General features: G+C 53.4%; 1 protein-coding gene across 1 annotated transcript; it reads right to left on the reverse strand.

Moving 5' to 3' along the window:
• Positions 1 to 508: 508 nt before the first annotated feature.
• On the reverse strand, positions 509 to 27,025 carry ANKRD52 (ankyrin repeat domain 52). Its single transcript, XM_062597495.1, has 28 exons — positions 26,941 to 27,025; positions 23,624 to 23,707; positions 20,806 to 20,884; positions 19,473 to 19,543; positions 17,522 to 17,722; positions 17,273 to 17,360; positions 16,972 to 17,114; positions 16,573 to 16,785; positions 16,379 to 16,457; positions 15,601 to 15,715; positions 15,329 to 15,411; positions 15,120 to 15,237; positions 14,133 to 14,201; positions 13,510 to 13,650; positions 12,972 to 13,049; positions 12,516 to 12,627; positions 11,759 to 11,830; positions 11,101 to 11,302; positions 10,492 to 10,579; positions 10,024 to 10,141; positions 9,556 to 9,775; positions 8,480 to 8,567; positions 7,923 to 8,006; positions 7,407 to 7,552; positions 6,927 to 7,009; positions 6,419 to 6,501; positions 5,713 to 5,804; positions 509 to 4,634 (listed from the first exon to the last, which is right to left on the reverse strand). Exons 1-28 carry the CDS (start codon positions 26,965 to 26,967, stop codon positions 4,390 to 4,392), a joined length of 3,222 nt encoding a protein of 1,073 aa, XP_062453479.1. The 5' UTR covers positions 26,968 to 27,025; the 3' UTR covers positions 509 to 4,389.
• Between the last annotated feature and the right edge of the window lie 754 nt (positions 27,026 to 27,779).

Consider the following 27,779-nt stretch of genomic DNA (forward strand, 5'->3'; position numbering starts at 1 on the left):
ATCTGATGCCTGTTTGTTTGAAACCAAGATCAAGCAGCGTTGAAGGGGGGAAGCTGAAAAAGTCACCGCATGGCGAGAGCGACACCAAATCAACGCCGGGAGCCGAACAGAACGCTAAGCGGGAATGGTCCAACTTTGGCATAAAGGTCCGTGGGAAGGAAGGTTTCGGCGAAGCCCCGGCCGGCGCTGCCGCACACCAAACCCGCCCGGCCGGCACGCCGGCGCGAGGTGGTGCCGCGACCGAGGACCGCGGGCGGGCGGGGAGCGGAAGTTTCCCTCCATCCCTCTTTACAATGCACTAGGGAAACCATCACAAATCTCGTTTAGCAAAATAATGCATTATTACCAAACACTTTGATTATTACTTAAATTGTCAAGCTGTGCTGTCAAATGTATACAATACAGCGTTAAAGGAGAACAAGACTGGTAGCTGCAAGAAAACTGGCCGCTCTTCCCCTTTCCCCACCCCACCCCACCCCACCCCATTTTTCTCCCCATGTGTTCCCAAACCACGGATGTGCTGCTGAAACCTCATTTCACTCCATTATTATTATTATTTTCAATAAGACACAAGGAGGGGGGAGAAAGAGAAAAAAAATCTCTAAGAGCAAAAAATACACATGTTTAAAGCATGGTGCTGCAGAGAAGAAATGGAGAAGCCCTTACAGAGATCACATTGATTGTCTCGTCGTAGTTTTAGTCATCATGTTGAGTGAAAGGTAACAAATCATAGCACAGAAAGGAAGCAAAAAAATCAACCTTCTTAAAAAAAAAGAAACTGAAAACGACATTTAAAAAAAGAAAGAAGGAAAAGCAGCACACTCCATGTACTCTAAGACATTCTCTCACCCTGGCTACAGGAGGAAGTTGCTTTCAACTGAAATGGTTTTGGACTTGCACCCCGGCGGCCCCGAGGGCAGCCCCAGCCCTGCCGACACGGCCGAGCCTTCGCCTACGGCTCCGAGAGCCAGAGCGGGGCTCGGAAGGCGCCTCCGCTCCCAGGGACCGCCGAGCACCAACCGGCCCCGGGAAACGGCCTGCGCCGCGGGCACCGTCGCTCCCGGAGCGGCTCTGGAAAGCAAGGCCTGCGGCAGCTCTGCCTCTCCATGTGCCTGAAAAAGTACTTTAGCCCTTGAAAAAGACGACTCAGGACTTTGGACCCATTTTCCTGCCCCTGGGGGAGGGCGATGGCCAGCAGCGAGAAGAGGAAGAGATAAAGTGATGCCTGAATCCCTCCCGGAAAGGGAAAGCGCTGCAGGAGGCAAGTGCGGACTCGACAGCAATGTAAACAAGTCTCTTTTTCCAGTTCTCCTCTGTAGAATACTGAAAAGCATCTTCAAAAAGGATCTCTTTATTCAAGTTTCGTGAGCTCCGATTCCAAACTGAGGTATTCGGTGCAGAAAGGTTAACACTCGCTTTCAAGCTAAGAGGCTGCGAGGGGTGAGCGGGGAGGGGGTCGGATTTCCCTGTCCCGGAGGATCGATCCTACCCTACCACTGCAGGCGGGAGGGGAGCCGCCGCCGAGCTGCCCCGGCGGCTTTGCCAAGGGAGATTTCCTGAGCCGGACGGGGCGAGCGGCTGGAAAGGAAAGCGCTCCGGGGAGAGCAGCTGCTGCTCGCTGGGTGCCTGCGCGTGCCAAAACGCCTGGAGCTGCTTAACGGCAAATCAGTCTTCAAGAAAGGTTTATGAGAAGTGCATCGAGGGGAACGACCTGGCATCCGCCATCCAAAGATTTAAGCCCTCTGAAGACGAGGCTGACTACCGTGCTAACGTCAAGCACCCAGTTTCTGTCTCTGCTCCCCGTTTCCAAAATCTGGATGAGGTCAAATTTCTAGAGTGCTTTGCTGAACGGAAGTGCAAGGTGGTAACGTGACGGGGAGACGAAGCTCCGTGCTGAGCTGGTGCCACGGAGCGGGAGGAGAGCAAGCAGAGAACCACGAGGTCCCCCGCGCCGCTCCTCCGCAGGTAAAACTGTTACACGAAACGCGGAGAAAATGTGCTTATCACCCAAAGGCCAAGACTGAAGCTTTGTATTTGGTTCTAAGAGTTTGGCTTTGGTAAAAGAAAGAAACAGTGCGACGGGACTTTCCCACCTCGGGATCCGACTCCTGCCGGGAGGAAAGACCTCTCTGCCGACCGGCCGGCGGCACCTCGGCTCGGCGGCCTCGTCCGCGCGCCGGTGGGAGCGGGGCTCTGCCGCTTCCCTGCGGAAAGCCTGCAAAAACGGCACGTCGCACTGCCCGCTTCACACAACAACAGAAACCGCAACAAACAAAACCCTAAAAGAAGCCACCTTCATGTAAAAATAATAATAATAAAAAGAAATAATACATTATTTTGGTTACAGAAATGCTTTTTCCTCTTTTAAACGCTACCTAGAAGAGCCAAAACGTGCAGCTCGCACGCTCCTGTAACAGTCTCGTGGCCACCGGAGGCGTGGGGCAGAGCAAAGGCGATGGGGCAGCGTGAAAGCGGCATCCTCTAACAGACTGTTCTCCCCATCGCAGTCCAAAGCCTGGCACCCACAGATCCACGCAGGACACCGCCGGGGCGGCCAGGGACGGCGCCTTGGCCCCAGCCCAGCGCTCCCTCTCTCCCGGCAAGGCTGGGAAAGGAAAGACGGTTGGCGGAAAGGACGATGTCTTCAGCACGCGGTGCCCTGCCAGCCCATTCGCGTCCTCTGCGCCCCAGTCTTTGGCTTTGAACAGACTTGTGATATGGTGAAAGAGAGTATTGGTTTTTTGCACATGATACTGTTACAGTAACTCAAAAAAAATCAAAAACAAAAACAGTGCAACATTCTTGAATGCTTCAAACCTGCATTATAAATATGATTTTTAAAATTAAAAAAGAACAAAAAACAATGATCTCACATACACACACGCTAATAAAACCTGCCAAGATGCTGCATTAGAAAAATAAACACAGGCTTATTTAGGGTTGTGAATAAGGACTTTGAAGTGCATTTTTTCCTTATTAAAAGGCTAAAACGTTCAGATTTTTTTTGTGATTTTTGCTGTTTTTTAAAGGTAAATGCTCGTTTCTTTATAAATATTTTTTTAAAAAAAAAAAAGCAACACTGACTCTCGCATGGAAATGGCCACGCAACAAGAGAACGAAAATTCAAAAAAAAGAATCATTTCTTCGGATCCAACATTTTGCCAAGAAAAAAAGAAACCAACGGAATCCCTAAAGTGCCTGGTGTAGGGAGGGAGGTTCCAGCAACACATCCGCAGGTGAGCAGACCGCGGGGTTGGGCAGCAGCACCCGTTTTTGCATATAAATGACAGCTGCCAAAAGGGTATTTTAGTGTCCCAGGTACAGTAGGTCTTGATCAAGTGTTTGTATTGGAATCAAAGGATGAGCGTGAGAAAAGTGTGACTCATAGAGGAGCAGTTACAGTGGCACTTGGCCAGGAGCTAACACCCACCCCGGCGTTTGCAAGAGCATCGAATTCCCCCAAATCCCCTGCCCCCCCCCCATCCCACCAAGAGTTCAGGCTTCCAGGTCTGGCTAGACGGTGCCGTGGAGGAATGAGCAGATCGAGTGCTCGGGGGCAGCGGGGGGGGGGGGACACGGCAGCCCTGGGGGCACGTGGAGCTGTAGCGAAGGCAAGACAGGGTGAGAGGCCGGGACAGGGGACTCGGAAAGGCTGGGACCGATTTCAATACACTCCAAAGGCTGGGACCCAAATGCTCTTCCCATCTTTGGACTACTGGATGGTCCCAACCCACTGCTTTTCTTTTTTTTTTCCTTCAGTTCTTTTTTCTCAATTCTTTTTGGCCACAGAGTCAAGCCGCTGCTCAAGGGAAACAGTGTGAACCTCCTAGCAGCTCCCAGGCCACCGCAAGATGCAGAGATCAGCAGGAGGAGCCCTGGCAGCAGGAAAAGGCTCAACTTATTGGGAGAGCAATCCCGCTTTGCAATTTCTAAAGGGGAGCTGCCTAGCTAGAGGACGCAAGAAACTTTTTAAGTTTCTTAAAATAAACAAACAAACAAAACAAAACAAAACAAAACAAAAAAACAGGAAACCCCAAAGAGGAGTCCGGGGCAAGTCTCCAAATACCTGCCTCATCTCAACCCTAGGTCTGCAGCGTTCATCTCTGGTCCTGCAGTCAGAGAAATCACAACAGCAAGGTGGAAGCATGCACTCACACGGGAGAGGATGCAGGAGGGGCAGGGGTGGGGAACAGTACTAACAGCTGCTCTATAATTCAATTAACAGCTTTGGCACCACACTGGCAATCAAGCAAGAAGAGGAAGCTCTGAACTCTTGGCTTACCCGGCCACACTAGAAGGCCTGCCCAGTCTTGTTCTCCTTTAAAGTGCCCTATATTTATAGAATTTCTAAATAAATATAATAAGATATTAGGTCACCCATAGTTTAAGCTACTCCGAGTAACAGCCGTCTAAGCCGATGGCACTGTGCCGGTCCTTGCTGTAGGGGCAAGTGCTGCCGTTGGGCAGGGCCCCGCAGGCTGCGGTTTTGGCTGCAATGCCGCAGTTCTTGAGGAGGTTGAAGCTGAAAGAGCTGATGGCGTCTTTAGGTGGGAAAGGCTTCATGGTGGAGAGGATAAGTGCCAGGCAGTCGGCAACGTCCTTGTTGGGGGCGCATGCCAAGGCTGGGGTATGACCTAGAACAGAGCCAGGAGTGAAGGCAACGCAGCCCTGCAGCTGCCTCCCGGCAGGGACTGGGGGACGCCGCGGCGTGGCCCAGCCCTCGCACGCAGCACATCTGCACGAGCATCGTATAGCCCTGCTTAATTAGGCCTGCTTCTCTGCAGGATAGGTAGCCCGGGCACAGAGGGGTGCTGGGGAAAGCCCCAAACACAGCGTTGCCAAGGAGGTGTGACCAAGCCCCTTGCTGCCCTGCGCCTCAGTTTCCCTTCTCTAAAACAAATTGCCTCCGCACGGTAAGCACATCACAGAGCATGAGGCTGTTGTACCGTGGTCCCAGAGACCGCAGGGACATGAAGCAGGCAGGTAGATGAACTGGCACTGCGTGGGCCTTTGTCAGTTCTGGTTCCAGACTAGACTAATTTCTGGACACGCCTGGACCTTTGATTCAATTGCTTTGACTGGGGCAATTTTCATTCCATGAGCTGAGGGGTCAGGACTTCTATTTGTCTTTATCTCAGAGGACCCTGCTTTTGAGCACTGGCAATCCTTGCAATTTGAGCAACTGCTTTAAAGTGTGCCAAAATCAGCAGGAACCAAACAAAAGAGCCTCAGAAGCCCTGGCAGTGCAGCAGACGCAATGGTATTTTTCACAACTTAAAGGTATTCCAGCAGAGCAAAAACTCTGCTGTGAGAAAAAGCTTCCGGCCACCACGAACAGTTTCTGCTAAACTTGCAAGTGAGTCAGCAGCTTATCACTAGCTCAGGCTGGGCTGGTTTTGTGCCTGACCACAAATGGCAGGAGAGCCAGACAGTGACCAAAAGACGCATGAGAGGAGAAAGTCACATATTTCAAATACCTGTGGGACCCAGAAATACTTCTACTAAGTGACAGAGGATCACAGTGTGGCAAAACCCTTACCTAGGCTGTTCCCGCCAAGCCAAGAGCTGAGAACATGGAGCTCAGCTGCAGAAGGGGTGCAGAAATCCTTCCCATCCAGGTTGAGCAATTCCCCAAGCAGCCCTCCGTCCCCCAGGGACATCACGCAGCGATCATGCCGGACGCGACCCCCGCCAGCTGTGAGGAGTACTCACCTTCTTCATCCACAGCCAGCACAGTGGCACCTCTGCTGAGCAGGGCTTGGACGACAGAGGCCAGTCCGTTGCGAGCTGCGATGTGGAGCGGCCTGGAGGGAAGCAGCGAAAGGAAGCACCTTAACTGGATGGCACTGATTCAAGAGCCAGTGCAGAGCTGGGAGCAGCCTGCCCAAGCAGTGCTGACGCTCCTACCAGCTCATGCAGGGATCTTCCCGAAACCGGCACCAATGCAGCCATTTTGACACAAGAGCTCAGTTCTGGAGCTACTCCTGTGAGACTCGGTATTGCAGGAGAACTGGGGCTCTCAGCTGGTGACTGAGAGCCAGAGGCAAGACTCAAGCCCAGGAGCTGGGAAAGGTGGGCACAGAAAGGAAGGTGCCCCACATAGCTCAGACTCTCTGAGGAGAGCAGCCTGCAGGCTGGCCCAGGCCCTGGGCTGCGCTTCCACGTCTGCAAGCGCAGCCAGCCTAGCAGCCAACAGCCACCTTCCGAGGACACGCTCCATGTTAAAAAACAAAGGGCCACTGTGATCAGCTTCAAGAGCAGATTGACTTCTCCTGAGCTTACCTGTTTGCACTTTCGCTGTGCACATCAGGCAAGAACACACCTCCTGCCACTAACTTTCCTTCTTGTCAAAACATCACCCACACCCAGCAAAACCCTGTTTTTTTCCCCCACCACTGCCAACTATCCAAATACTCACATCTGCAGAGCACTGTTACTTGCATTGATAAGGCCAAGGTCTTGGGTTTCCCCCAGGATCAACAAGGCACACTTTTCATGACCCTGGAAAGGAGACCAAATTGTTTATATTGCATGAGCACAAAGGCTGGAGTAATGGATGGGACCCGAGTGCTGTCTCCTCCATCTCTTTTTTGACAGTGTCTGCTTTTTCACCTTGAATACATTGATCACAAGCCTGCTGCTTCCACCATATCCCGGCACCAGGAAGTGCACTGAGCTCAGAAAACTCCCTGAACTGGGATGCCCCAGGAAAAATACAAATAGGTTTTTGCTACGATTTAAGCTGTCTAAACTGAATCATGAGCATCTGCACAGGTCAAGGCAGCTGAGCAAGCATGCAGAGCAAGCCCAGGGCCCTCGCCTCTACTCTGGCAGGGCAGGACGCCTGTCCACCTGTTGGCAGTAAGGTTTCAAGGCTGAAGGTGATGGTGAACACAATCACATCTGATAAACGCTTGGCTCCCTACCTTGCTGCAGGCCAGGTGAAGAGCTGTGTTCTTGTTGACATCCAGCACAGTTATATTTGCTTTTGCTCGGTACAGCAGGAACTCTGAAATCAAGAGGGGCACCTGTTGTTGAGATGACGAAGGACCAAGCCTGGCAAAATGGGGCAGTGGCCATGTGCTGAGGGGGCAGGAATGGGGCAGTAATCCCAGCATGCCTGGGAGAGACGAGGCATGGGCCCTGCTCCCACTCAGGTGGCAAACTGGAGAAAGAGGCTGCTCTAGTGGGGACAGTTGGCAGGTGCTTACTGCCTCAAAGAATAGCCAAAAACACCATCTTGCCCAAGCAGCAAATCCTCCTCCCTGCCGTTAGAGGTTTGAGGAACTGGCTGTGTGCAGCACGTAGAACACTGGAACAGGACAAAGATTTCAATGCTGCACTGCAAAAGCACATGGCCTGACCTGGAAGTGCCCGGGGAAGGAGGCAGGCTGCCAGCCACATACCAACTGCTGCAGTGTGCCCGTTCTCAGAAGCCATCATGAGGGGAGTCCTCCCCAGCTTGTCAGTCATGTCCACCTCAGCTTGGTGGCGCAGAAGCAGCTGTAAACCATGGATGTTGTCTGCAAAGGCAGCAGCGTGAAGGGGTGTCCTGCAAAGAAGAGAGTGGGTAAAAAGGATGGCACAGCACCCACACCAGACAAACTGCCCAGCCTGCAGATGGGTTTGGGGTTGCTAAAGTCCCTTTATGCCGTAGGAAGGGCAGAAAAAGTGGAATTTACTTTTTGCCGTTGGACATGGCCACACCCAAAGCAGACACCCCACAGGAGCCTGCACCACTGGGCAGACTTTGCCCTGAAGTGGGTCAGAAAACACTGAAGTGGTCGTCCTGACAGGGCAAGCATGTGGCAGGGACCCTGCAGCCACACAAGAACAACGAACCAGGAGAGGTGCGGGAGTCACAGCCACCACCCAGCAACCCTGGCAAGTGGGCCACAAGAGAGAGATGACTCTGTGCTCACCTTCCTTTGGCATCTCTGCTATTAACAATCTTGGCACCTAATGCTTCCACCAGCATTTCAGCAGTGCCGTCCTGGTTGTTAATTCTGTGGTGGGGATGAGAAGGAAAGTTAGAACAAGGCGAAGCAGCATTAGCACATCTGCCTCACTCAGTGTGAGGGAGCAGCACGTTCCAGAGGCTCAGAAAGGATGCAAACAGCAGCTGCTCTGGAATGATTTAGGGTAAAAGCTTTACTCTTCTTGGCATTCCTCAAGGAAACACAGTACTGCTGTCAGTACCGCTGTGTTGTGTGTGGCTGGCAAGACAATTGCTTTACAGCTCCCAGAGGACCTCCAGCGGTCCAGCAACTGCCTACCCACTGCAGGGAGGCTGGGACAAGCAGGCAGCATAAGCCTGAGGGGTGGCAGGGTGCCCTTTAAAAGAGATTCTGGCTCTTGTCAAGAGCGGCAGGGCTTGGAGCTCCTCCCTTTGCGGGTTCCTGCCCACTGAACCCACACATTCCCTCTCCCACATCTTCTGCGTGAGAAGAACCCAGGGCATGCCCCAGATGCCACTTACACTGCACAGTGCAATGGAGTAAAGGGATTTCCTTCTAGGTATGCAAATGGATTGTGTTCAAGTAACAATTCAAGACAATCTTCATGCCCTGTGAGAAGAGAGGGATGTGAATAGATCAGTACCAGAGGACTAAAGGCCCCTCCAACTTCACTCATGACTAAGGGACATCCTAAGGGGGGACATCCTAAGAGCTGGAGGCCTCAGAGGCCCCATGTACTGTGGAACAAAACTGCCCACATGCATTAAGTAAACAGAGGACTGAGAGTGCCCTGTTCCTGTCCAGTCTTGGCTTCTAGCAGAGGGACACTGTTGGCTGCCCTAGTCCAAGAAGAACACCAGAGCAGATCAGCCAGCACAGCAAATCTCACAACTGGGAGAACTGGACCATTGGCACAGAAGTGCCCCAATATCCCTCTTCCTCACTGCAGAGGTAGTGTTCTTGTTTCCTCTCCGGCTGCAAAGCTGCTGCATTTCAGAAGGCTTCTGATTCCACATCTTCTACTTAAGAACTTCACAGCCACATTGCTAGCTCCCCCATGAAACACTGAGACATCCTTTCCTGTTGCCATACCAGGCCTGCCACTCCCTGCAGCCATGGTGATGGCCAAGTAATCCTATAAATCCTGCAGTCCTGGAGCAAGCAGCATGAGCTATTCAGTAATATTTGCTCTCATGTTTCATCCCCTGTTAAAGGAGCTTGTCAGGGGAAAAAAATCCCTGTCTCCCTCCAGATTTGCACTTTCCATCAGCCTGAATTCAGTGCTGGGCTGACAGCTTCTGGAAGTAGTACAGGACAAAGGGACAACTTGGCTCCTCAGTCTTTACCAACATGAAGGCCAAGCCACCATCAGCTCAACAGTACAGCAGCATCATTGGAGTGCTTAACCCATAGCCATCACAGAAAGGGAACAGCTCACATGTGCTGTTCCAGCTAGATCCAAAGAAGACAGTTTGACTACAGCTTTCTTTACAGAACGCACCCCAGAGCAGTACTAAAACTTCTTGGTAGGACTCCCTCTTACCAATCAACAGCAGACCAGAGCAGAAGGGGGAAAGGGCCCAGCCCTGCTCCTTACCACTATACGAAGCCCAGTGCATCGGTGAGTAGCCACTGTAGTCCACCACAGAGTCCAAAGGGTCAGTAGAGAGGGCTGCCTGCAGCAGGGTCCTCAGGATTTCTAAGTGCCCACACGCCGACGCAAAGTGGATCGGGGTCCGGCCTTTGAAATCCCGACACAGAACGAAGGCATCATGGTCCAGCAGGGCAGCCAGGCAGTCCTCACAGCCCGTCACAGCCTGTGTCCGTAAAGGAGGACCAAGAGGTCAGATTTCCTCCTTTGACCATTAACAACAGAATCATCCCCTTCTTCTCCAGTTTCCTTCTCAAATGATGCATTTCAGGAAGGGAAAATGGGGTCTTTTACTGAGGACTGCTGTGACAAGATAAACCCCTTGTTTGTCCTCCAAGCAGCCTCCATGCAGGAGACCTCTGAGTAGAAGTTAACAAGCTCCAGGATACCCTCTGGTCCCAGAGACACACTCACCCCTCGATGCAGGGCGGTCCTGCCCCTCTTGTCTGCTGCATCAGCTGTGGACCCCTTCTCCAAAAGGAGGTGGACACAGTCAACGTGGCCATTCATGATCGCCAGCATCAGTGGGGTTCTGCACAGTGGGGGGACAAGCAGCAGGAAGGATAGTGAGCTTGGAAACCACGACTGGGTTCAAGCAGCACCCTCTTGCCCCTGCCCAGTCACCCTTGCTGAGTGCCTGGTTTAAGCACTGGCTCGGAGAGGTGGGCATTGTCAGCGGAGTGATGGGAATGAGGTTTCTGTACTTTGCTCCCAGGGTGGCTGCCAATTTGCTACAGTCTTTGACTAAAATGTTTACTGCCTATGGTAGAGGATGCACAGAACAGAGCATTCTGGGACACTCTGAGAACCTACAGCTGTAACCCGCAAGGGGCCTGACCCCGTGACACACAGAGCTCAAGAGAAATGCCTGAAGAAACTCACTGGCCATGGATGTCCATGACGTCGGTGATGTCCGCTCGCTCCCCACTGTCTATCAGGAGGTGCAGGGAATCCGTGTTCCCATTGGCAGCTGGAGAAAATTCACAAGGAAACAAGAAGTCACACACATACAGATGGGTCCTCTCCTTCCGACCACTGCCATAAACCAAAGGAACGGGCCTGTGCTCAGCAGCCAGCAGCACACATGCTGGGCAACTTCGTTATATGGTTGCTAAGCTACAGTATTGATTAGTGTGTGCATAGGCTTAGCTAAAAACACGTGTGCAGAAACTGCCGGTGTTTTCTCTCCCACCTGTTGCTGAGCTACTTAGACGCTTCGCTTCTGCCGGCATGCCACAGCCGGTTGCACTGGCCCCATCCTGGCTCTAAGCATCATCCTGAACCACAGCTCTTTCCCTCTCACTGAAGGGCAGCTGGGTAACATGCACTGTTGTCACTGGTGGCTTCCAGGACAGCTGCTCAAAGCCAGTCTAACACCCTCCTAACACAGCAAACAGGAGATCTACAACACCCACAGCCCAGGCGCCAAAGGCCTGAAGGGCTCTGGACATGCCCCCCCACCATCCCCCAGCCCTTTCTGCCCTCTTTCACCTGCAGCGTGGAGAGGTGTCCACTTCCTCTTCCTCTCCTTCACCAGGGCGGACGCGCCGTGGCTGGTGAGCACCTCCACGCACTCCGTGGAGCCCCTCTCCGTGGCGAGGTACAGTGCTGTCCGTCCCTTGTGGTCCCGCACATCGAGGTTCACGAGGGTTTCGGCAAGTGTCTTCAGGGCTTCACAGTGACCATTATAGGCCTGAGGGAAAAGCAGAGCACATCAAAGCAGAGCCCAGAGAGACAGCAGCCACGAGTCCCCAGCACTGGGACAATTCCCACTCTCTAGGTCCCTCAAGCCAGCTGAGCCTAGGCTCAGCCATCGCCTCACGTTCGCACTCTGATCCCACAAAGCCCTCATCCACTCCCTGCCTACACAGACAAGGGAGGTGGCTCCAAACAGCAGTAATCAAAGTCCTGAAAAGAGCGAGATTAAAACACAAATCGAAAGGACTTCAATCCATGGCCTGTGGGGACTGCCACACATGTTTTTCCCAGGCTGCCAGCTCCTTTCCTTCTCTGCCCCGCTCAGCATTGACAGCCCCTGAGATCCAAGTCTCTACTGCATGAGAGCAGGCACCTTTCCAGGGTGCACTGTGAATCCTGGTGGAAAGGCAAATGCCCTCTGCAGCCCTGGGGCTGGGCCAACTGTACTTACAGCTAAGTGCAAAGGGCTGACTGGAATGGTGCTTTCCACATCCTCCAGGCAGTTAAAAGACATTTCCAGGAGCTGCAATAACAACAAGGAAAATATAAAATCATAGCTGATCCTTGAAAATACACTATCATGGAGGCTTCAAGAGGCACCTTCACCACCAGCAGTCTGCAGCTGCGTGAAAAAAATCTGCTCATCAGTTCCAGAATGACCAGAATCTCAGCATGGAGCTTTGGGCCCCATACAGACAAACATATCCAGTCTTGCTGCCCAGAAGCCTCCCCATTACTCATGTGGTTTCCTATACCCACACAGCCCTAAGCTCCTAACTCTGTAACAGTGCAGGCAATTCAAACAGAGCTACAAGGTTTTTTCTCTACTGCAGCAGCTCTTCCCTGGGACAAGTCTCCAGGCTTTCTTTTAAAAGTCCAGCCTTGCTCTACTGCCAGGGACACAGGTAAAACATCCACACTTTCCCCCTTGCTAGGTAACTGGTCTCCTTTCTGGGATATCTCACTCAAGCCCAGGGCTTCCCTCCAAAGTGTTCCTGGCACGATGGCTCTCCAAGAGTCCCTGTGCTCTTTAACACAGTGCCTCAAACCATCCTCCCTTCTTCCCGGACAAACTCCAGCACTGTAGCACCTAGAACACACACAGTCCTTTAGCCATGCCTGGACAGTGCAGGGCTGGCCAAATTCCTAGGGAAGGACTTCCCCCTCCTATCGCCTGGCAGCACAGAGGGTGTCACTGGCTTACTCACCAGTTCAAGGTTCTGCCTGTTGCCATACGCAGCTGCATAGTGGACAGCGGTATATCCCTGCTTGTCCCGGAGGGATGGATCAGCACCATTATCCAGTAAGAACTCTAAACAACTGCAACAATCAGGAGAAGGGGGAGATCAGAGAGGCAGAGCTTTGCAGGGAACTTTGTTCCCCAAATGTTCAGAGCAGATGTAAAAAATGTAAGTGTTGTACTAATCGCTTCAAGACATAGAGTGTGTACAGAGACCCAGGAGGACCTGCAAGTCCTCTGGAAGTGAGCAGGACTCCATGACCAGGCTTGCCTCAAGAATCAAATTAGCAGATGTTTCTTCCAATACATCACTGCTCAGTTTAAGGTAAGTGGAAGCAAACAATTTCCAGCGACTGCATGCAGGGGTCAGAGGGAAGGGGTAAACAGCAAACAACTGCCAGATGGGGCTGTGATGCAGACTCACAAGAACGCCTCCTTCAGTCTGGACTCCTTCAGTGGCTCCTCATCAGTGTCATGGCTGTTTCCTGAATGAGTCTCTGCTCTGAAAGGTCAGAGGCCTACATCAGTTTGCTGAGAAACAGCAATTGCAGATGATCGCAAATGGGGAGAGATGGAACCAAGTCACCCAGTCTAACTCTGCAAAGAGATGGCTCCGTGCCTCTCTATTTCCCTGCTCAGTCCCAAAAGCAACCCCACCTTTAACCACAACTCATGCTCACAGCAGGGTCAGCATCACCCCTCCTCCACATGTAAAGAAACTCTCACGCAGTGTTTCTTGCTCAGCACTGCAGCAAATTATGGACAGAGCACAAAGGTCCCGTAGTTGCCACTAGACTATCCCTCTCTTACCCACACTTCTCAAAGCACTGCGCATCTTCACAAATCATTAAGCACTAGCTGTCAGAGATGGTTAGGGAACAGCAGAGCATCTCCTCCTAGCAGGGAGTGACACTGCCTCCAGCCTCAGCTGAGAGAGGACCACTCGCCTCCGAGACACTCACCTCCTGTACGTGTCCGAAGCAGCAGCATAGTGTAAGGGGGTACAGCCTTTACAGTCAGTCTCGTTAATACTGGCTCCTGCAGTGACCAGTGTCACCGTACACTGATAGCTGCCATTGGCAGCTGCGTAGTGCAGTGGAGTCCTAGGAAGAGGGAAAGGAGAAAGGGGCTTAGGAGCATGGCCTGTGACACAGCTGGAGAAACCTGCTTGGCAGCAAGGTAGGACCGTAGAGAGCTAGCCACCCTCTAGCCCCTGAGCTGCATCCTGCTCTCACTCATAGTTTTGGGTCAACGGCTCTTTTTTAAAGAGCTAGAGCTGGACCGCTCAGGGTTAGACAGGTTGAAGAAAGCAGCGTATGCAGAGGGCAGACTCCAAAAGCCTCCCTGGAGATGGCATTTTGCTTCCTGATAAGCCCAAATGATCAACCCACCCAGAGTCTGAGCTGCCATCCTCACACCCTAAAGCCCAGCTGAGTCCTATCCCAGCGCTCTAAAGCTTTAAACATCAAATGCAGCAAAGGTCTCAGCAAGGTCTCAACCAAAAACTCAGGCTCTGTGCACTGCAGCTGTTTTAGGGGCTGGAAGAATCACCTCTGCCCCTTTGCAAGGCCCACCACACACTTACCTTCCAAACTTATCTCTCCTCCTCAAGTCAGCACCACTGCTTAACAGCAAATTAAGACATTCAACGTTCCTACATGAGTTGGGAGACACGTTAGTTCAGAAGGGACCACAGCAGGAACACAAACTCCTCCTATCACACACAAGACAGCTACTCTTCTCACCCATACAACCCGGCTGTACCAAAGCTCAGATTCAGCCTGTCATCTTGGGATAGCACAAGAGCCACAACCATGGCTGGATGCTGCACATAAAAAGCTCTTCCCTGCTCTCTAGCGAAATAACCCTTACATGCTTTCTGCCTCATCAGAGCTACCCCGCATTGTATAGAGCTCTCAGATAACCAAGCAATTATAGTTAGCCATGGCATTAGCGCAGCTGATGCACTGGATTTTATGCTATAAAAATGATGTAGGATTTCTGGCTTCTGCATCAGTGCTCTTTGCATGTTTCATTCCCCCCGCTAAGAAAGGGTAACAGCGCTGTACTGCCTAAGGGCAGGTCTCTAACCAGCTCTCAAACATTGTGCAAACATAATAGAAATGAGGTCCTTGACAGGATTCTACACCTCTGTCATATCGCTGCAGCAGCATTTGTTCTAAACACACTATGTGAAATCAAACTCCCTGGCAAACAGTATGAGGCATTTATACAGCCCTGCTGCTTTTCAGGCATCACCTCGTGAACCCCTTACAAACCCCAGCCAAGGAAACATTTTAGCCCCATTTTAGAGAAAAGAGCTGCAGAGAGGAGTGACTGGGACAAGTCGGAGTCAGAAACAGAACAGGGCCAAAAGATTTCCATCTTCATTCCTGGCTCCGAGCACAGGTCTCTGCTCTCTCCCAAGGACAGAAATGGTACCCAGGGCTCCTGACTCACAGTCCTGTCCAAAGTGCAACACTATGCTATGTTACATGCTATAGCTTGCAGTCTGAGAGGAGGCATACGATTCGGGCTTAAAGCAGCCACCAACGCCCCGTGCACAGCTCACCCTCCAGAAGCAGCAGCATGGAGGCAAGTCCTCCCGAGGTTGTCAGGTGTGTTGATATCGAAGCCTGCAGACAGCACGTGCTCATTGCTCAGTGAGGAGACGATACTGTACAACTGACCTGCAAGGCAGGAGGGGCAGGGAGTCAGGCGAGAAGCCTCAAGGGCTCGCCCCAGTGCCCTCGCCACAGGAGGGGGTGCGGAGTCACTCACCTGAGGAAAGTAGCTTACGACAACAGTCTGAAAATCCAAAGAGAACAGCTAAGTGCAGAGGGAACATGTCGTGGATCCCACGCCTGCCAGGAGATGAGAAGGGAGTCAGGAGAGGGGGTGACCCTGCAGCCTACCCTCGGAAAACGTTGGCACCTGCCAACCCACTGCAATCACCCCTCTCGGGGAAGGAGTGGATCGTTTTGGTGACGTGACAGTTCCTGCATCTTCCAGTCCAGGACAGGAAGAGGAGAGGACAAAGAGTCTTTCCTTACCTTGCAGTGTCAGCACCATTCGTCATCAAAGTACTAATTAGCAGCTCGTGGCCATATCTAGCAGCAACATGGAGGGGGGTATTGCCGTATTTGTCAGCACAGTCAATCTCACTGCCTAGAAAGGAAAAGTCAAGCATTTTGCCCAGGGACCTCCACCTTCTAATCCCAAGCAACGATCCTGGTCTAAAAGAGGCTCAGATTGCAGCAGGGAGGGTCAGACAAGCAGTTCAGGATGTTCCCATTGCCATGTCCCCACTTCAGCACTAGCAGCTCATGGGACACTGCCAAGAACTCGACTCCCTTCAGCATCATGGAGAACACAAACTGATCTCTGAGCCGAGAGCCCAGTTTTGTCTTGCAAGCATTGGGCATTAGATCTCTCCCTGTTCCTGCAGGAGCTGATGTGTTCAGCCTTGGAGGTCTCCAGCTGAACTCCCAGGTCGTCTGCCACGTCTGTAGCTCTCTCACCAGAATATTGTCTTTCAGGGATGGACATGGCAGTGGGAATGTCCTTTGGCCACGGAAATTGTGACCCAGCTGGAATTTCAGTTCCTCTAGTCTGCACTTTACTGTCCTTGAGAGCTAGACCCAGGCAACACACAAGCCTTCTATCACCCCTCAACCCAGTGCAGGACCACTGGCAAAGGTCCCAAGGGCAAAACACAGAGCACAGAAGCAAATTTGAATGATAACTGTGCAGGCAGATCCTGGAGGCAGGTGCTGAGAAACACAATAAAAGAGTAGGATAAATGCAAGGCGAGAGGAAACAGCCACGTACCATTCTGAATGAGGATCTGTGAACGCGTGAACCGTCCGTGAATGGCAGCCATGTGCAAAGGGCTCTTCCCTTCCTTACTCTGTAGAGAGCAGAAGTAGACATTGCACCAGGCTTCCAGCCATCACCTCGACCTCACCCCCGCGCAGCAGGACCCTGCTCCCCCCTCCACGAATCTTGACCCCTTAGCACCTGACCTGAAAGTTGACATCAGCTCCATTGTTCACAAGAAGCTCCAGGCACAGGGCCCCATTGGTGGAGACGGCAGCAAAGTGCAGAGGGGTGAAGCCCTTCTCGTTAGGCTGATTGACGTTGGCGCCGTAATTGACCAGCTCGTTGGCCACGGCATCTTGGCCCATGTAACAGGCAATATGAAGTGCAGTGTTACCGAAGGAATTTGGTTCATCAATCTGTGGGAGCAACAAACCCCAGAGGATTTAGGAATTCAGGGAGAAGAGAGGCAGCCAAGAAACCGCCAGTGCTCCTGACACCACCCAGCACTCTACATCTGGCACCACCCAGCACCCTACAGGCACCTCCAGACTGGCTTCTAGCTGAGCTCTCCCTCCTCACAGTCCAGGCCACGGGGGTCTTACCTCGACTCCCAGCCTCAGCAGATGTCGCACAACTTCAATCTGGCCGCTGGCTGCTGCGGTGTGGAGCAGGGTGTAGCCCTTCTTGTCCTTACACATCACATCAGCACCCCGGGCCACCAGCAGCTTCAGAACTTCCAAATGCCCTGCCCAAGACACAGACTTATGAGCCAGGGGACCTTGTGAAACAGAGTCCCAGGCACAGCAGCCTTTGGGGAGCAGTTGCCCAGCCTCAAAAGTGAATTCACAGACAGTAAGCAATGTGGGAGGAGAAACGAGAACTATGTTTGCAGGAAAAACCTACCTAGGAAAGCTGCCCAGTGGATGGGCTGGCGATCCTTCTTGTCGCAAGTACTCAGGCTGGCCCCTTTGTTTAACAGCAGATTCACCATCTAGACGAGAAAAAAGCAGTGGGAGAGGCAGGGCTGTCATTTCCCTCCAGTTGTGCAGGCAGAGACGCCTTCCCAGCAGAGCTCCTGCCTGGACTGCGAAACCTGAGCAGAGGAAGGAGGGCGCAGGCAGGGCCCCCTGTGCCCGAGCCTGCCTCACCTACCTCGAGGTGGCCGCTGTGCACGGCGTGGTGCAGCGCCGTGCGGCCCGTGCGGTCCGCAACATTTACGGTGCTCAGCAGGGGGATGATGGCCTCCACGCACTTGGTGGCCCGGTTGGCAGCAGCAACGTGCAAAGGTGTTTGCCAGTATTTGTCGCGAGCATTGACATCTGCTGAGTGCTTCAGAAGGAGGTGAAGTGCCTTCTGGCAGGAGCAGAGAAAATAAAAGCTCTGATCCAACCTGGTGGAGCCAGAGAAGTCCTCTAACAAGGTGAGAGGAAAAGCTGCAGCTGGGTCCATCTCATGTTTTCAGATTCACACTAACCTACAGCCCTGAGAGTCAGAGCTGCCTTTGCACGGCTGAGCTAAAACTACTCTGCACAATCAAGGGTACATCTTTTTCCTGCTCAACTAAAGGGAAGAACCTGTTTGTTTTGCAGCTCTGGGCTGCTCCAACTCCTTCATGCTGCATCAGTTGTTCCCTTCCAGGCTGGGGTTCAGTGTGGGGAACCTAATTAAACAAGGCTCATCCCTGTGGGGTGAAGGTGTGAAATGTGGCTGCACAGGGGGTAACTGGGATGAGAGAAATATCATTGAGCCATGTGATCTAACAATAAATGAGTGTTCATCCATGACTCACGAGGTGTAAAGTGCCCGGGGGACAATAAATGTGACACACTGACCTATATTTTATAGTTATTTCCCCCTTTTGCTGGTGGAGGCAGTTTGCTGCACTCACTCCATTCATTTTCTTTGCTATAGTTTACAGACTGCCCGCTTCCAAGCAACATAAGGGCAGTGTTTCTCACTATCCCAGATCCCAGCTCACTGCTGCTGCTCTCTTCTCCCAGGGTTAACCGCTGCCACTGCCTCCTCTCACAGCCTCACCCCAGCTTCTCCTCTGCATGCAATGCTTTATAACCCTGATGAGAGAGACCAGTTGGACAGCATCCCACCCAGGAAGCATTCCTGGCTGGGAGAAGCACACTAAAAACTGCATGACAGTACAGAAAAACAGCAATCTTAGAGAGCAAGTGCTAGGGAGAAGAGATGGGGAGCACTCAGGCGCGCCTGGGAAGGCTCCTTTCGGTGACTAGGCATACAGGGCCCTGCAGGAGCCTTGTGCCAACTGCCCTGGTGAAGAACAGAACAAGAGATGCTGCTCCCCAACACACGAGCAGAGAAAGAGAAGCAAACAAGCATGCTCGAATTCACAGACAAGCAGAACTTCAGACCTGACAGCAAACAGTCCCAGCTTGCTGAGCTCCTGTATTTTAGCAGCCCACAGTAACTGTCCACACATGTTCATAGCCCACAGCAAATGCCCTTAGAGGCTTAAGCTAATGTGTTTTGCCTCATCTCTGCTACTGATTAAAAGAATTCATGCAAGTAGCCGATGTGTGGTAACTTGCCCTGCATGTCAGATTTAGGGCTGTTGATCCCCTGGCTCTGACCAAGGTGACCACAGAGTTTTTTGCTCTCAAGTAACTCAAAACAGGACAAAGTTAAGTGGGATGAAGTTAAGCCCACAAAAAGCTGAATGTCAGGAAATCTTTCTAACAAGATCCATTGGAATCATCTCCCAGGAGAAAGGGTGAGAGCCCAATCATCCCTCAATGAAATGTAAAGCTGGATTAGACAAATCCCCTGGGAAGATGGGAAAGGGAGGGAGAATGATGTTGTGGGAAAAACCTGCATGCTAGTTCCTGGCTGATGGAGAGAGGGGAACCAAGGGGACTTTTCTCAGCTCTCACTTTCAGCCTCTGAATCACAAGTTCTTTCCCTCTCACTTGTGTAATGAAAACACCAATCTCAGCCCAAAAGGCAAGGTGGAAAACAAAGAGAGATGCACAATCCTCTCCTGCCATCATCCATGCTACCCCCAATCCAGAGCGCCCACTGCCTCTGCACAAGGAGCAGATAAAAACGGAGGTAGTGTCAGAGAGAAACCTACCTCATTACGAGAAGCCGCAGCACGGTGTAATGGAGTTAGCCAAACAGTGTCCTTTGCATTAACATTAGCACCTGAGGAAGAACAAAGCAAGGGGTCAGGGAACAGAGCGGTGACCATTTGCCCACTGCTCCAGAGTCCCACTGCAAGTCTGCAGTCATCTCTGAGGCACCCACTGGCCAAGAGTGCATCCCAGTTCTGCAGAAGGGGGCCTGCAGTGAGCCTTAGGTGACGTCAGATCTTGCAAACTGCAAGAGGAACAAACTATGTCCCTTGGACAGCTGTGCCAGTGCACTGCTAACAACACAGCAAAGTGGAGACTGGAGAGACTACATCTCCCAGAGTGCCATTTCTGTGCTGAACCAAATGGTCGCAACAGAGGCCAGCCCACAGCTCTGATCCTTGCTTTAAAAAGGAGGCCACTAGAGACAATAAACAGAGCATTTCACGCTGGGAGCTGTGGTCTCTGCATTAGGAAGGAAAGATGACAGATTACTGCCATCCCAACTCCGGATTTGTGCTAGACACTTGTCTAAACCCCCCCCACCCCCCCTGCCTTTCCTTGCTGCCGAGAACTCAACACACACACGCACACACTTGAAAACCAACACAGGGCACGTAAGAGCGTCTCACACTTTGCAGATGGAGTTGAACATTGCCAGTCCTGTTTAGCAGGACCTCAGCAAGGGATTTTCCCAAGCTTCTCCTTGTCAGGTTCTCGTAGGATCGTTCCAGCCTCAGGGTTCCCCCCACACCTCGAGCAAGCATCTGAGAAGCCCGAAGTGCCCAGAGGCACTGTCGTGGTGAATGGCAGATTAAGAGACTCGCCTCTGCGCTGCAGAGGCACAGGCCCTGAGCAAAAGGCTGAGTTTCTTTGGAGGGAAATGAAGGGTAGTTTTGAGCCAAGAAACGTAAGCCAAAATAGCGCAAAATCCCCTGTTTCTTAACTGTCCCCTGTCCACTGGCTGGTGAAACTGGCCTCTCCTGAGCATCCTGCTGTGCTAGGTGTCTTAGGAGCATTCATCCTCCCTGCACTCTCCTCCAGTACCTTCTTCCAATACAAGACACTCCACATACATCCTTCTCCTGGCCTGGTTTCCACCTCTGCTGCTTCAGTTCCAACATGCTTCACTGTTTGAGCAAATCACTTAGGATTATGGCAACATTTCCTAATCTTTTCCTGGCTGTAACCCCTCTGGCATAAGTATGAGTACATGGTTGTTTGGAAGGTGACCAAAATCTATTTCTCTGCACCCCTAAAACCAGGGGAGATCACAAAGATGCCTTAAAGGCAACTCCAGCACTTGGGCCAAGTGCCTTGAGTCTTGGCCCTTACCTGACAGTATTAGGAGCTCGAGGATTGCAACATCTCCTACATAGGCAGCAGCATGCAGCGGTGTTCGTCTTTCTTGGTCCTGAGCAGGCATGTAGGAAACAAAAACCATCTATTAACTTTGAGGAGGACAGGGGGATGTTTTGCAACAAAATCCATCCTCCACTCCAGTCTGCCCCAATGCACCCCCATAAGCATGTGCAGACATCTCAGGGCACAGGACAGGGAGAAAATCACTTAGATTTCACAACTTTCTTCAGTGCACGGGGGAAAAGCAGCTCTGTGCAACCCTACAGACACTTCAGAGCTCCATGGGGGCTGACCCCATACTTAGTGGTGGGACAGACGACACCTGGGTCCTATTCTCAGCACAGGATGGGGAGGCTGCACCTTTGCCTGTCCGCATCAACTCAGACAAAACGTTTCATCCCTTTCTCTGATTCCCCAGAGACCAAGCTGGCCTTGCTTTGGGGTTACTAGACTTAATAAATATCTGCAAAGCGCTCTGAGATCCTGAGATGAAAGCCTGGCAGTGCTCTGACAGTGCACAGACCATCCCATGCTGTACGCTTTTATGCTCTTGGCCAACAACAAAAAACACTTAGAATTACAGACAGCTCAGATCAGCTTGCTGCTAGAGGCTAGGAAGGTGCAAAAGCCTCTCTCAGATTTTAGACTGGATCAGCCAGAAAAAAAAAAGTATCTTTCACTTCTGTTTACTCAAGGCAGGGCCCTGGGTAACCTCTGCCTTGAAGCATTTGGTTCAGGCTTTCCTCAGGGAACATGCCACGTACTTTGCCAGGAACCAAGCAAGTAGAAAGCTCGAAGGACACATTTCAGGCCCCAAATTTTGTGTTCAGACAAAAAAGAAAGAAAAGGAAAAAAAGAAAAGGAAAAAGAAAAGGAAAAAAGGAAAAGGAAAAATAAAGAAAAAAGAGAAAAAAAGGATTAAAAAAGATAAAAAGCTTTCATGAGGTAAAAAAACTGTTTGGAAAACAGTGTAGCTGCATTTTTTGTAGTATCTTGTGCTGGCACAGCCAGGCAAGAGGATGTGAAAGTGAAACACATCTTGCAGGTCACTGAACAAGCACGAACATTTCTAAACCTGCACGCAGAAAAAGAAATTAGGTATTAACAGTTGCAGTTTTATTCCTTCAGTAGCTGATCAAGAGCTCCACAAACTGATCCCAATGCTCTCAGCGATCCCAATACTCTCCTCGCAAGAGAGGACGAAGTGTTACCAGGTACCTAACCAAAGCAGTCATGGAAAAAATCCTCACACTATCTTTGTGTAATAGCTAAGATACGATCTAACCATTAGTCTTGCTGGCTGGCACACAGGCAACAGCGCAGGGCTGCCCTTACCTTCCCGGGACACCGGCAGCACAAGCGTCCGCAGCGCCTGCCCTTGACCTCCGGATTCGAAGGCAGCGGGGATCCGTGGTAGGCACCAGCGCTGACCCCGCAGGCCGGGCTGCGAGGATGCCACGCCGAGGCGCTCAGCACACCGTGAAACGCACGCAAGCACGCCAAAAAGCCGGTGTCAGCCAGCAGCACAGCTGGGACCAGCACGGATCGGAGACCCAATTAATGCCACAGCTTAGATGAGAACAAGACGGTGAACCAGAACAGGCTGCTCTTGTCGAGAGCTCACAACTTAGCTGGGCTGAGAGTGCAGTAACTGCTGACCCGGCACCAGTCCAACTGTGCCACCATGTCACGGAGACCTGGACGGATGCTGTCAGGGCTGGCAAATCCACCAGCCTGCAGCACAGCAGGCTGCATTTCTTATCTGCACATCTGCCACTGATTTGTTAGTGGGAAACCTGTAAACCAGACCAAGGGAGCGTATGCTAACAAGTTGGACTGGAACATTCACACGCAGGTTTCACCCCTTTCTTCGCTGGAGCCTGGTTTTCACATTCCTGGTAAATCACATTCGTCACCACCAAACTGGGGCTGCCAAGGGTTGCTCCGCCAAGCGCCAGCCTGGCCATTTGCCAGGCTCCAGAGGGACGCACCCGAATGGTACTGCAGAAGGGACCGTGCTCCCAGGGATGAGGAAGCAGCCTGGGGAAACCGCGGGGCGCAGCGCTTGTAAGGCCAAGGCGGCGCCCAGCTGTGAGACCCTGCTGCACGGCACTCTCCTCGGCCCGACTGGAAGAGCTGCGCCAGCACGCTCCGCCGTCCCGCCCCGCTCTGGAATGAGTGTAAAAACCACGCTCTGCCACAAAGCTTAAAACAAGAGCGATGGAAACACCTTCCTAACACTTGCAATGTTAATTCTCTGCTGAATGGTTCCAGTCCTTCTCTGCCCTCTGGGGAACCACCTTATCGTAAGACGGACCTGCTGTGTTCACACCAAACTATTTTGGGTCATCGTCCCACAGGAGAAAAAGGTAAACCGGCAGCGCAGCAAAGCTGAGTCTCCGTGAAAGTTCCTCCCACACACCCCACAGTTTTTCAGCTCCTCTCTTCGAGCAAATGCCCAAAAGCTTTAGGAAGTTCTCACAATCTCCCAGGGAGGTATGGAAATCCTGTAGTTCTGCACATCCCATTTTACAGACGACAAGACTGAGGTAACAGGACAAAGCTGCACAGCAAATGGCAGCCAAGCCAGGAATCCAGTCTCTGTTTCAAAACCCCAGCTCTAACCATTCTTGCAAAAAGGAAACCATCCTGGTTGGCATACAAATCTCAGTGGCTAAACCTGTGCCCTCCCCTTCACCTAAAGAACTTTCTCTGCAGGGGGAAGGAAATACAGACAGTTGAATTAAGGAGGGCTATACCAGAAAAGAAAGCAAAGCTGGGCAGAACTTACCAATACACTGATATTCTCCTTCTGATTCAGCAGCGACCGCACCTCCTCTATATCACGATTGAAGATGGCTTGGACCAGAGGAGGCTACAAAGAAAAAGACAAGTGAGCTGTGGAGGTGGTTCCAGGCACACAGAGGACACAACTGGGAGGAGACCCGGCACATCCAAGACTGACACCAGCCTGGTTCAGCCAGGATCTCGCTACATAAATGCCTTACATTTACTGTTTGCCAAAGACAGGCCTGCTGGCAGCATCTGACAGCGTTCTCGTATTTGCAGCAGTGTAAAGTTTTAAGTGTTTGTGCTGTTTGGTTTCTGTGTTTCATTTTAAACAAATGAAAAGTTACTTCTAAAATAACTTGGACAAACTGAAGTTGATTTAGTATTGATAGAAAATTCATAAGGAATAAATACTGCAGCTATAAGAAGCCGCAGAAGAGTGTTACAGACCACACCAACACTGCCAGTCAACAGGTCTCAGGGCTGCATCCAAAAAGCCTACGTACAGCTGGTCCCACAGACCCTTCGGCTTGCTCATGCACTACCAAGGGAACTCGAAACGTAACATGGTCTACGTTAGGGTTAGGATTACGTTCTTAGCGACACAGCCAGCACCAGGGACCAGTCTTCAAGCCAGCAAAGGTAGCTATCGTGATGTCGATGGCTGTTCACTGGGGAACAGATCAAGGAGTCACCAGAAAAACCTCTCTGTTTCCAGAGTCCAAGGAGCAGCACTGATCATAGACATATTAGCTCAGTCTCCAACCACGCACACAGGAACTCAGCATAGCTTTCCACACTCAGGCCCCTTGCCACACAGCAGCGCCCAAGCGCTGCAGTCCAGGTCCACTCATGTTATCAAGAGCTTTAGCCATAGTCAGAAAATCCCTTCTCCAAGTAGGTGGTATAAGACAGGTCTGTAGAGACCATGAAATCAGCTTGGCCACACAAACATGTGACGCCTCATGTGCTCCTCCAGAAGACCCTATACTGCTTGCTGCTCCCCTAAGAAACAGCTATGATGCTACGGCAGCCACAGTGGCACGAAGGGCCTGGCAAAACCGAGTGTGGAGCACCTCCTGCTTCCTGCACCTCCTGCCTCCTGCTGTTCACACCTCAAGGCAGACTTTGGTTAAAAAAGCACTAGCAAAGCTCTAGCCAAAGTCATAAAGTTAAGCACTGCTGTGGCCTGGAGAACTGACGTCCTGAACAGACAGAGCCTCTCCGCTGTCTTTGTGCCGGGGTAACATGCCTGGTCCCAGAGCGCGATGTGTGTGCTAGGGTAGGTAAGCATCACTCACAGCAGCATTAAGTTCAGGCGCCACCCAACCTCTGAGCATCACCAGAGAACCCAGTGGCCTGTCTCTTGTTTCAGTAGTCTAGAAATTACACTTTAATGTTGCAAGATCTTTGGGGCACAGACTGCGGCAGCTCCAAATCCCTTGAGCGCTTTGCACCCCATGATCACTGCCAAAACCAATGCTTCCTTGCCCAGGGTAAAGCAGCAGTCCAACGCTCCACTCCTTGCACAGATCTGAACAGCAAGTTCACGGGTGCTGCGAGCAAAACAGAGCTGCACTAACCTCCAGCACCCCCTTCTCCAGCTCTGTTCATTTAGCAGATACTGGATCTAATAGTCAAAAACAGTAAAATCTTCTCATCTTGGCTTCTCAAAGGAATCACAGACCTTCATTTTCGAGGAAATCCCTTCTGGTCCCTGCTACCCAGCAATCCTCACGCTCATCTTTCTCACCCCATCATCAAAGTAAAAGCAGCTAAATATGGGGAGCACATCCCAGGTCAGAGGGAATGAGTGAGTCATTCCCAAGGAATGCAGCAGACTCAGCATCACTGTTAGGCATTAAAAAAAAAAAGGTTAAAAAAAAAAGAAAAAGGATTCGCAGACGATAATTATGCCCTGAGCAGTCTTCAGCAGAGCGCGGTTTGCAGCAGTGCTGGGTCTGACACACCCACCCACCATTCACAAGAAAAGCTAAATGTTTTGGTTACAAAAAAAAAAAAAGAAGAAGAAGAAAAAGTTCTATTTAAATCACAGATCAATCCCTCATCCTCACCCCTCCCCTTCTTCATCCACCATGTGAGGCTTTAAACATTTGCTGTATTAATGATACCACAGGAGTGAGGGACGAGAGGTGGACGTAAATATTTGGTTTTGAGGGGCCAGCAGCCCAGGTCATTACTAGCAGGGATGAATAAAGACAGTTTATGCAAAATGTGCGGGGCAAAAGGAGACTTTTGTGGGGAGTGCGAAGTTAAGAAGATGCTGGGCATCATCTGTCATGGGGGTACAGTACAAAAATTAAGTTTAGGAATCAGCGGGATGACAAACAGCGTAACAGTATTAATACTGCAGGAGATGGTCCAAGCCGAAGGGGAGGCAGCGCGAGGGTGCTCAGGAACGCGGGGTCCGACACACGGGCCCCAAGGCAGCGCAAGGGCCACGGGCCAACGGAACCAACGGAACCAGGCACCGGCGACACCTGCCACCCTAGAGACGTCCCCGAGGCCAGGCGGGGACGCGGACGGGGCTGCGACAGCAAGCAGGGCGATCCTCGGCGCAGGGGTCCCCGGGGCTGGCGGCCCCACGGGCCCCAGCTCCCTCGGGGCAGGGGGGCCCGTCCTGGGGGACGTCCCGTGGCTCTCGGGACAGGGAGGCTCTGGGGCAGGGGTCCCGCTCCCTGGGGGTGGGGGGGGGGGCGCGTCCAGGGATCCCCCCGGGGGAGCTGGGGGCCCTGCGCCGGGGATCCTGCCCCACTGGGGCTGGGGGTCCCGGCCCCCTTCGGACACGGGGCCCCATCTCCAGGGGGGCTGGGGGGTCCCGTCCGCGGAGATGCGGGTCCCCGGCACCGGGGAGGGGGGGGATCCCCATGCTCGCGGGGCCTGGAGTGCTGCGCACGGGGGTCCCCGCGCTGGGGGGCCCCGTCCCTGCTGCGGCGGAGCCACGGGCTTGGGGGGCCCCGTCCCCGCGGGCCCGGGGGGCCTCGGCCCGGCGGAGGGCGCAGGGCAGGCCCGGGGGCCCGTTCCCGCCGCGCCGGGGGCCCCGCGCGGGCAGAGCCCCAGGCCGGGCGGGCGGCGGCGGCGGCGCGCGGGCAGAGCCCGGGGCCCGGCGGGGGCCCGGGCGCGGGCGGCGGCAGCAGGTGGGCGCGGGCGCGGGCGGCGGGGCCGGGGGCCGCGGCCTGGGGCGGCGGCCGGGCCCGCGCGGGCTCGGGGCGGCCCGCGCTAGGCCGCGCGTCCCCGGGCTCGCGTGGCGGGCGGCGGCGGCGGCGGGCGCGGCGCGGGCGGCGGCGGCGGCGCTACCTGGTCCGTGATGCTGAGAATCCCCATGTCGGGGCCGCCCTCAGCGCCCAGCTCCCGGCATCGGGCTCCGGCCGCGGCGGCTCCGGCTCGGGCGGCTGCGGGGCGGGGAGCGCCTGGGCCCGCCCACCGCCGGGGGAGCGGCCGCCGCCGCCGCGCCGCGCCGGGCCGGGCCGGGCCGCAGCGCCGCCATCGGCGCCGGGAGCCCCGAGGCGGGCGGCGCCGGCACCCCGGGCTGGGGGTGCGGAGCCCAGGGAGCGGAGTGCTGGGCCCCACTGACGCCCCGGGGCTGGGGGTGCTGGGCCCCACTGACACCCCGGGCTGGGGGTGCTGGGCCCCACTGACACCCCGGGGCTGGGGGTGCTGAGCCCAGGGAGCGGAGTGCTGGGCCCCACTGACACCCCGGGGCTGGGGGTGCTGGGCCCAGGGAGCGGAGTGCTGGGCCCCACTGACACCCCAGGGCTGGGGGTGCTGGGCCCCACTGACACCCCGGGCTGGGGGTGCTGGGCCCAGGGAGCGGAGTGCTGGGCCCCACTGACACCCCGGGCTGGGGGTGCTGGGCCCCACTGACACCCCGGGCTGGGGGTGCTGGGCCCAGGGAGCGGAGTGCTGGGCCCCACTGACACCCCGGGCTGGGGGTGCTGGGCCCCACTGACACCCCGGGCTGGGGGTGCTGGGCCCAGGGAGCGGAGTGCTGGGCCCCACTGACACCCCGGGCTGAGGGTGCTGAGCCCAGGGAGCGGAGTGCTGGGCCCCACTGACACCCCAGGGCTGGGGGTGCTGGGCCCCACTGACACCCCGGGGCTGGGGGTGCTGAGCCCAGGGAGCGGAGTGCTGGGCCC

The sequence above is a fragment of the Rhea pennata genome, chromosome 29 (genome assembly GCF_028389875.1).
Source record: "Rhea pennata isolate bPtePen1 chromosome 29, bPtePen1.pri, whole genome shotgun sequence".
Lineage (NCBI taxonomy): Eukaryota > Metazoa > Chordata > Aves > Rheiformes > Rheidae > Rhea > Rhea pennata.